The 10349-nt window shown below is 39.2% G+C and overlaps 2 protein-coding genes across 2 annotated transcripts; both read left to right on the forward strand.

Moving 5' to 3' along the window:
• Positions 1–3469: 3469 nt before the first annotated feature.
• LOC144228693 (olfactory receptor 8G1-like) lies at positions 3470–4465 on the forward strand. The gene has a single exon (XM_077760587.1). It carries the CDS (start codon positions 3530–3532, stop codon positions 4463–4465), a length of 936 nt encoding a protein of 311 aa, XP_077616713.1. The 5' UTR covers positions 3470–3529.
• A 4951-nt stretch (positions 4466–9416) lies between these two features.
• Positions 9417–10349, forward strand: LOC144228704 (olfactory receptor 10D1B-like). The gene has a single exon (XM_077760598.1). The coding sequence runs from the start codon at positions 9417–9419 to the stop codon at positions 10347–10349; it is 933 nt and encodes a 310-aa protein (XP_077616724.1).

Raw genomic sequence — 10349 nt, forward strand, 5'->3', positions numbered from 1 at the left:
TATATATATATATATATATATGTATTTTACCACTCATTCATCTATTCATCAGCTGATGAACATACATTTGAGTTGTTTCACATTTGGGGTTGTTATGAATAAAGCTGGCGTGCTCATTTTTGTACAAAATGTTGTAGAAATAAATGTTTACATTTCTTTTTGATAAATGAATTATTGGATAAAATAGGTCTGTTTTAATTTATTTTTATTTATTTTTTAGTGTTATTTACTTTTGACAGAGAAACAGAGCATGAGTGGGGAGGAGAGAGAGAGAGAAGGAGACACAAAATCTAAAAGTCTCCAGGCTCTGAGCTGTCAGCACGTAGCCCCACACAGGGCTCAAATTCAGGAATGGCGAGATCATGACCTAGATGGAAGTCGGATGCTTAACTGATTGAGCTACCCGGGAGCCCCTAATTATACACACACACACACACACACACACATAATATTTAATATAATATATATATGTGACTGCTGCTATTACCTAATGTTGGTAGCAACTGTTGTTTTTCTTTTTAAGTTTATTTATTTTGAGAGAGAGAGAGAGCTTGAGAGAGTGTGCATGAGAGTGGGGAAGGGGCAGAGAGAGAAAGAGAGAGAGAGAGAATCCCAAGCAGTCTCCCCACTAAGTCATCCTAGGTCTGTTTTAATTTGGACTTACTTTAATTGTTGGATTAAATGTCTATTTCAATCTATAAGAATTACCAAGTTCTTCCCCAAAGCGGCTGAACAATATTAGTCCCCCACCAGTTTTGTATCAGTCAGTTGCTGCTCACAGGCTTCTGGTATTGCCAGGGTGCTTGTGACTCTTCATCACCCACTCCTATGGAGGTGTGTAGGCGTGTCTCATTTAGTTTTAAATTTTCATGTCTTCAGCAACTAATGATATTGAGTATATTTTCATATACTTCTTAACTATTCAAATACATTTTTGTGAAGTATCTGTTCATATATTTTAAACTTTTAAACTTTGCTTGTATTTACATTAAAAACTGTACATATTGGGGCACCTGGGTGCCTCAGCCAGTTAAGAGTCCGACTCTTGCTACCGGCTCAAGTAATGATCTCACTGTTGGTGAGTTCAAGCCCCACCTTCCAGGCCACAGTGNTTTATTTATTTATTTTTGAGAGAGAAAGAGAGCACAAGTGGGGGAGGGACAGAGAGAGGAGACACAGAATCTGAAGCAGGCTCCAGACTCTGAGTTGTCAGCACAGAGTCCATTGTGGGGCTCAAACTCACAAACCATGAGATCATGACCTGAGCCAAAGTCAGACACTGAGCCACCCAGTCATCCCCACTTTTCATTTTCTTAATGGTGTCTTTTAAAGAGAAGTTTAAAATTTTGATGAAGTACAATGAAACAATTTTTATGGTTAGTTTTCTGTTATTTATTTCTTTTGTGTTTGTTATTCTTTTTTTAATTTTTAAAAAATGTTTTATTTATTTCTGAGTGAAAGAGAAAGATAGAGTGAGCAGGGGAGGGTCAGAGAGAGGGTGAGACACAGAATCTGAAACAGGCTCCAGGCTCTGAGCTAGCTGTCAGCACAAAGCCCGACGAGGGGCTCAAACCCACAAATTAATTGCAAGATCATGATCTGAGTCGAAGTCAGATGCTTAACCAACTGAGCCACNGAGGGGCTCAAACCCACAAATTGCAAGATCATGATCTGAGTCAAAGTCAGATGCTTAACCAACTGAGCCACCCAGGTGCCCCTGTTTGTTATTATTCTTGTGTGTGTGTGTGTGTGTATACATACATACATACATATATATATATATATTTTTTTTAATCTAAAACTACTCCATGGTCTTAAAGATTTTCTTTAATCCCTTCTTCCTGATGTTTTAGTCTTTGTGCTCTGATCTGATTGCAGGTTTATACTGGTGCAGAAATCAGCTAGAAATATTTAGATTTTTCTGTATTTTCTATATTTACATAAATTCAACTCTAATCCATTTGAAATGTTTACTTTGGCGCATGTAATGATAAAATAATCCTTTTGCCATTTAACTGCATAGGGAGGATGTTTGTAATTATGTTTTCTCATTTTGCCTCTGCTTTGTACCAAAGATGAAGGAAGACAAAGAAGGACTGAGATATTAACTTTTCTGTTTCTGTAATTTGAAGTCAGTAAGTTACAGCTTATTTTCCAAGTGATAAACTATTAATAGTTAAAACAACACAGTAATTGATTATGCTAACTTTCCAATTGATAAATCTGTCCCAATTTTATGACACGGTGGATAATATTATTATTTCTCTTTTACAAGTTTAGAAGCCAAAACACAGAGATTGATTGACTTGTTCCAAGGGTATCAGCTACTAACTAAATGATGGTATCAGAATCTGAATTTATGGCCTGCCTTTTAACCACTACTCATACTGCTTTTTTTCAAGCAAAGTCAGGAAAATACTTGGTCCAGGACCACAACGCCACTAATGGTGGGCCAATCCACTTGGTAGATTTGTACAATGATAGCTGTAGCATTGTTTCATCTGAATAACAATATTTAAACATCTGAAGATTTTATGTAGAAATTTATTTCCTGGTAAATATTTTTAAAATGGAAAGATCTGAAAATCATAAGATCTCGTTCACTCCTGCCAGAAGTTAATTGCAGACTCTTAACCCTTAGGCAGCATTTGGTCACCTCAAGGTGTCATGAAGCCAGTTTTACTCATTTACATTGGCTTCTCTAAATATTTAGTTTTCTGAGTCTCAACTTAGAAATATTGGCTTGATGACCATTGAAATGTTCAAATTAGGAAACACTTGGCAATTTTTAATGATTTACAAACATGGTTATTTTTATATAAAACACAGTTACTATATTTGAAAATGAGGCTTAAAAGGGGCGCCTGGGTGGCTTAGTCAGTTAAACGTCCGACTTTTGCTTAGGTCATGATCTCGCGATTCGTGGGTTCGAGCCCCGCATCGGGCTCTGTGCTGACTGCCAGCTCAGAGCCTGGAGCCTATTTCAGAGTCTGTATCTCCCTCTCTCTCTGATCCTCCCCTGCTCACGCTGTCTCTCTCTCTTTCTCTCCTAGAAATAAATAAAAATATTTTTAAAAATTATATAAAAAATAATTAAAAAAAGAAAATGAAGCTTAATAAATATTAAACCATGATGAATTTCACTTATGTAAATTGACTTAGCGTTAAATGAACATATAGGCCAGGAGCATATCTAAAACAAGAATGATTGGGGTGCCTGGGTGGCTCAGTCGGTTGGGCGTCCAACTTTGGTCATGACCTCATGGTTCATGAGTTTGAGCCCGGATCGGGCTCTGTGCTGACAGCTTGCTCAGAGCCTGGAGCCTGTTTCGAATTCTGTGTCTCCCTTTCTCTCTGACCCTCCCCTGTTCACGCTGTCTCTCTCTCTCTCTCTCAGAAATGAATAAAACATTAAAAAAAATAAAACAAGAATTATCTATCTGGGGCATCCTACTTTAAATAGAGAATAATGAAGTTTTCCCAATAATCATGTTTTTCTCTGTCCTCTTCAGAAACTACTCAGAGGAACATGGCAGCAGAAAATCTTTCCACAGTGACTGAGTTCATCCTCGCTGGGCTAACAGAGAACCCAGAACTCCAGCTTCCCCTTTTCTTCCTCTTCCTAGGAGTCTATGCAGTCACAGTGGTGGGGAACTTGGGCATGATCACACTGATAGGGTTCAGTGCTCACCTGCGCACCCCCATGTACTACTTTCTTAGCAGCTTGTCCTTCATTGATCTCTGCCATTCCACTGTCATTACCCCCAAAATGCTGGTGAACTTTGTGACAGAGATGAACACCATCTCCTACCCTGAATGCATGACTCAACTCTATTTCTTCCTTGTTTTTGCTATCTCAGAGTGTTACATGTTAGCCACAATGGCATATGACCGCTATGTTGCCATCTGTAGCCCTCTGCTTTATAATATCATCATGTCCCCTCAGGCTTGTTTCTCCCTGATTTGGGGAGTGTACTTTATAGCCCTGGTTTGTGCATTTGTTCATACAGGCTGCTTGTTCAGGGTTCACTTCTGCAAATTTGATGTGATCAACCATTATTTCTGTGATCTTCTTTCCCTCTTAAAGCTCTCCTGTTCTAGTACCCATGTCAATGAATTACTGATTCTAGTCTTTAGTGCAATTAATATCCTTGCCCCCAGTGTGACAATCCTTAGTTCCTACATCTTCATCATTGCCAGCATCCTCCGCATCCGCTCTACTGAGGGAAGGTCCAAAGCCTTCAGCACCTGCAGCTCCCACATCTCAGCTGTTGCTGTTTTCTTTGGATCTGCTGCATTCATGTACTTGCAGCCATCATCTGTGAGCTCCATGGACCAAGGGAAAGTGTCTTCTGTGTTTTATACTATTATTGTGCCTATGCTGAACCCCCTGATCTACAGCCTGAGGAATAAAGATGTCAATGTTGCCCTGAAGAAAATGCTAGAGAGAAGAATATTCTTGTGATCAGAAATAACATGAAGATCATTTATTAGTCTCAGTAGTTGTCTGTTACATGGTATGAATTAATATCTTTAATTTCAGCCCATTTGTCAATACACATCCTCAGTTAGTGGGATTCTATTCAAATTATTTCCTACTCCTATGGCCTTTTGATGTCACTGTTCTCTGGATTTTTCTCTCATGAGTATCACTGAGACACAGATTGGAAGTACTAAGGATGGGGCGCCTGGGTGGCTCAGTCGGTTAAGCGTCGGACTTCGGCTCAGGTCATGATCTCACAGTTTGTTGGTTTGAGCCCCGCATTGGGCTCTGTGCTGACAGCTAGCTCAGAGCCTGGAGCCTATTTCAGATTCTGTGTCTCCATATCTCTCTGACCCTTCCCTGCTCATGCTGTCTCTCTCTCTCAGAAATAAAATAAAAACATTAAAAAATATTAAAAAAAAAAAAGAAGTACTAGGGATGACCTGGATACAAGAACCAACTAATGCCACTACCATCACCGCCTCCCCTTGTCTTTGGTACAACTGACAAAAACTCAGTTTTCAATCACAATGAAAGTATCTTCCAGAAGTGCTTAGCCAAATTTTTCTTTTTATGCAGTCAAAAACATAAAAATCATAGCAATATAACAACCGTAATCTTTAGTTTTTGCACATCTCTAAGCTGGGAAAGCCTCTTTCCCACTATATCCTACCCCATACTTTCTTTTTCTGAGTTATTCCCTCTACTTCATACTTAAGAAACTTTTTTCCCTCTATTTCATACATAAGAAACATTTTTTTTCTTTCTGTCTGAAATCAAGTCTAACTTCTTATTAGTTCTTTTTTTTAGTGGTTATTCACTGTGGAAAAGCACAGAACTTTAAATCTGACTTACAGACCAATGGAGGTGTTGTTATTGTCCCCAACCCAATATTTTTCTTCTTTGACATCTATTATTGTAGTTTGCAATGATCTGTGTATTGTCCAAATCCACACTAGACTGTAATCTCCAAATGGCAAAATGCCTGCTACCTAGAGGATCTTGATAATTTTCTTGGTAATTATTATCCCCCTATAAAATATTTATATGAAAACTAATATTTATCCAATGCAGGTCTGCTCCCATGAACCCCTTCAAGTGATATATGTGACTTCTTGGTTAGTTTAAATCAATGAGGTGGAACTTTGGAGAATTCTCTAAGAATCTCTAAGATAACTGTTAGCATCCTTAGTTGTTTCTGTACAATGATTAAGAAATACTAGTCCTGAGTTTCTTCTGTGACAAATCCCAGCACAGATATGGTAACCTGTAAATACCTGATTTTTTAAGTCATTAAATCCTGTCAACAATCAAGAAGTCCCTAAAGCAAGTCTAATCTTTCTTGAATTTAAGTATGTAGCCTTAGAGACCCAAAAAAATTAAGTAGATTTGAAATCAAATGGGCCAACATGGCAAATCATGGTACAATGATGTCTGGGGCCCAAACAACTCCATCTAGGCCACCATACCCAAATAATTTCACCTACTGTCAGAGAGGTATTTCTTTGTTACTTAAACTTAAGAGAGTGAGTTGAATATTTAAATATAAAGCCTTTGTTTATTGCTTCCAGCAGTAGAGATATATTATACTCTTTTTTTTAAATGGCCTTTGATTTTCTCCCACTTATGTTTTTTTTTAATTTTTTTAAAATATTTTATTTATTTCTGAGAGAGAGCGAGACAGACAGCATGAGCAGGGGAGGATCAGAGAGAGAGAGGGAGACAGAATCTGAAGCAGGCTCCAGGCTCTGAGCTAGGTGTCAGCACAGAGCCCAATGCGGGGCTCGAACCCATGAACTGTGAGATCATGACCTGAGCCGAAGTCCGACGCTTAACCGACTGAGCCACCCGGGCGCCCCATATTTTTATTATTTTTATTTGAATATAGTTGACACACATTACATTAGTCTTAGGTGTATAACACAGTGATCTGACAACTCTATACATTATGCTAAGCTCACCACAAGTGTAACTACCATCTCTCACCATACAAAGCTGACAATACCATTGACTACATTCCCTACACTGTACCTTTCATTGCTGTGATTTATTCATTTCATAACTGGATGCCTGTACCTCCATCTCCCTTTCACTCCCTTTTCACATCCCTTGCCTCCTCCCCTCTGGCAACTATCAGGTTGTTCTCTGTATTTATGGGTCTCTTTCTGCTTTTTTTGTTTTTTTCATTTTTTTTTTTTTAAGATTCCACATATGAGTGCAATCATATAGTATTTGTTTTTCCCTGTCTGACTTATTTCACTTAGCAGAATATCCTCCAGGTCCATCTATGTTGTCCTAAATGGCAAGAACTCATCCTTTATATAGCTAAGTAATATTCCTTTATATTGCTCTGTGTGTGTGTGTGTGTGTGTGTGTGTGTGTGTCTCCACCTAGCTTTGCATTTGAGCCCAGACCAGTTGTGCTCAAAGGCCTCCTCTGCCCTGCAAGCATGCCCTCTTACCCATACTTACCCCCTTATAGTGATAGGAACTCAATCCTTCGCAAGTCATCTTATCGTATTATTTTTTTTCTTTCTATACTGAAATGAAATCTAACTTTTTCTTAGTTCCATTCTTTTTTACTGGTTATTCGCCATGGAAAAGCACATAATAATTCTAATTAGCAGCTGCTCACGAATTTGAAAACATGTGTCATGTCTCTGCTTTTGTAAGCAAAATGTCCCAGGAGCTGAAGTGGAAAATTTTGAAATTTTGGTCTGGAATCATACCTGAGATTTCACCTCAGCTCACTTTGTAGCTACATGATCAAGTTCTAAAACTCTTAGTGCTTTGATTTCCTCTCTTATTTAATAAGATTGTTTTGAGACCTAAATTTAAACACAAAAGGACAAAAAAATAAATCAGCATAGTACCCAAGCAATACTCAATACATATTACTGCTATTTTTATTAAACCTTCTTCATATAAGATGGTTTAAAGGTACTTTACCAATTTATAATCTTCCTTTAAATGTATTTAGCTTATTAATGCTTTTTTGTAAGGTGCATTTGCTAGAAAAAAACACATAAGATAATAATTAAATAATCCCTTATTATTTATTACAGCCTGTCTGCAACAGTGATACTCATTGTAGATATCTACATAGTCCTAGAATTGTTTACATCCTTGAAAATAAGGTGCTGCAATACTAATACCACATGTAAGACAGGCAAGTAAGGGAGGCAAAAAACATATTCAGCCTGAAGACCTGGAGTCATGATTGGAGTCCATTCTCCAGGCAAGTAGACTTGGAAGAGATGCAGATATTTTTCATTTCAAAACATCTATTATTACTTCATCTTGAGGGTAAATGTGCTTAATTTTAATCTAATTGCTCCCTCAGAGCTACCACTGTGAATCATGAGAAATGTCCAAAGGGATCTGAAGGAGGTGACCCAGAGGGAAAGAATGTGTTCAATAGAGGTATATGCTCTTGGTACCTTATTTTATAAACACCTCATCTTAGTTCTTGTGGCTGGGATACTCTGGGTTCTTCTGGGAACCAGAGAATGTGATTTGGGTTATCTTGTTATCATACTACAGAAAATTCCACCATGTTCCCTGTGAACAGTGTGCATGTTCAGACTTTTTCTCACCTCTCAGAGACATCATTTGCTTCTTATCCACTGAAGTGTTGGGGTCCAATTGTTGGGAGCTGCTAGAGTTTTAATTCTTGAAGATAACTTTTACTTGAAAAGGACTTAGAAATCAAGAAGATCACGGATTCATTATCTTAGGGATAGTACCTGGAATGGCAAATTAATCTTTGTGTGTGTTCACAGTCAAGGATCAGAGAACTTTGAGTCTTCACTGACCAAAGGAGGAAGATAAAACTTCTTCAAGGACAGAATCCAGATAAGTCAGAATTTCACGCAGACAATGTTCTAGTATGTCTAGAGTACGTAACAAGAAACAAGCTTCTGGTAAACACAGTTGATTTTTGTTTTTCAGGATTCACTGACTCTTTCTTTGGAGCCTTCATTTTCCTCTGCATCTAGCATTGTAACTACATGTTGGTTTTGGGTAATTTTCTTTCTCTCTCTTTCCTTAAATTAATAGCTTTATTAAAGTATAACAAACATTCAAAACATATCTCCAACATACAGCCCAGTATGTTTTCACATAAATATTCTCTCCTTCTCTCTCCTCAGTGTGAGAATCCTCCAATTCCAGAAGTTAGAATTTGTCTGAAAATTTTTATTACTCATACAGCTACCACATAAATTCAGAGTTTCCTTGGGCAGGGCTGGAAAAAAAAGAGGTGGGGGGGCAGGGACCATATATTCCTTCACAGTCTTGATTGGGAAGCACCTTTTATTGAGTTCTCCTGTCAAAGAGCTGGATTATCTATTAGAATTTTAGCTTCTGGAGCAGCCACCACACAATTCTATAATAGTGACACCCTCTCAGCTCAAAAGCACAAGAGAAAGAAGGAAAAAGTAGAAACACAGCTGTGTGGGATTCTTCTACAGGTTTTGTTTCTTTTTCACAATCTGCTTCCTTCTGCTTATGTTCGAGAGGTTTTAGATAATGCATTTTGTATTTCATCCAGCATTGTTGTTTTTTTTAAGTTTTATTTATTTTAGTAACCTCTATACACAACATGGGGCTTGAAGTCACAATCCTAAGATCAAGAGTTTCATGCTTTTTTGACTGAGCCAGCTGGGCTGCTACTCCAGAGTTTTTAACTGTAATGTCTGGGAAAGATAGAATACAGTGAACTTAATCTAAGTTGGCCCAAACCAAAGTTTTCAGAATATAGTAAAAAGTTTTTATTGTCTTTGTCTTTTTATGTAGAAATGTCCTTACAAAAGGTTTATTGTTGGTTGTTAAAATATGAAACCTACACATCCATCAGAGAGCTTCTCAGTTTTACATCAGCGTTCACACTTTGGACACCTATGTTCTAATTTGAAGTCCAACATCTGATAAAGATGAGGAATACCTCAGTGGTGACGAAGTTCATCCTGCTGGGCATCCCACACACGGAGGATCTGGAGGCCATGCTCTTTGTCCTGTTTTTGTGCTTCTACATCTTCACTCTTACGGGGAACCTGCTCATCCTACTGGCAATTGTCTCCTCCACTCGGCTTCACACCCCCATGTACTTCTTCCTGTGTCAACTGTCTGTGTGTGACATATTTTTCCCTTCTGTGAGCTCCCCCAAGATGCTCTTCTACCTCTCAGGAAACAGCCGGGTCATCTCCTATGCCGGCTGCGTGTCCCAGCTCTTCTTCTACCACTTCCTGGGCTGTACTGAGTGCTTCCTGTACACGGTGATGGCCTACGACCGCTTTGTGGCCATCTGTTACCCTCTCCGCTACACGGTAATCATGAGCCACAGGGTGTGTGCCATCCTGGCCGTGGGGACTTCGTTTTTTGGCTGCATTCAGGCCACCTTTCTAAGCACGCTCACCTTCCAGTTGCCCTACTGTGGCCCCAATGAAGTGGACTATTACTTCTGCGATATCCCGGTGATGTTGAAGTTGGCTTGTGCTGACACCTCAGCCCTGGAGATGGTTGGGTTCATCAGCGTGGGCCTCATGCCCCTCAGCTGCTTCCTTCTCATCCTCACCTCATACAGTTGCATTGTCTGCTCCATCCTGCAGATCCGCTCTGCAGAGGGCCAGCACCGCGCCTTCTCCACCTGCAGTGCCCACCTTACTGCCATCCTCCTCTCCTTTATGCCGGTGCTCCTCATCTACCTGCAGCCCACCCCCAATCCCTGGCTCAATGCAGCTGTTCAGGTTCTGAATAACTTGGTCACTCCTATGCTGAACCCCTTGATCTACAGCTTGAGAAATAAAGAAGTAAAATATTCTTTGAGGAAGGTGCTACAGCAGGTAGCCTTCCTTCCTGAACAATGA

This window comes from Crocuta crocuta, unplaced genomic scaffold (assembly GCF_008692635.1).
Source record: "Crocuta crocuta isolate KB4526 unplaced genomic scaffold, BGI_CrCroc_1.0 scaffold335, whole genome shotgun sequence".
Classification (NCBI taxonomy): Eukaryota; Metazoa; Chordata; class Mammalia; order Carnivora; family Hyaenidae; genus Crocuta; species Crocuta crocuta.

What these genes read in the sequence shown, in the direction of transcription:
- LOC144228704 (XM_077760598.1), top strand. Translation starts at nt 9,417, where the DNA reads ATGAGGAATACCTCAGTGGTGACGAAGTTCATCCTGCTGGGCATCCCA.
- LOC144228693 (XM_077760587.1), top strand. Translation starts at nt 3,530, where the DNA reads ATGGCAGCAGAAAATCTTTCCACAGTGACTGAGTTCATCCTCGCTGGG.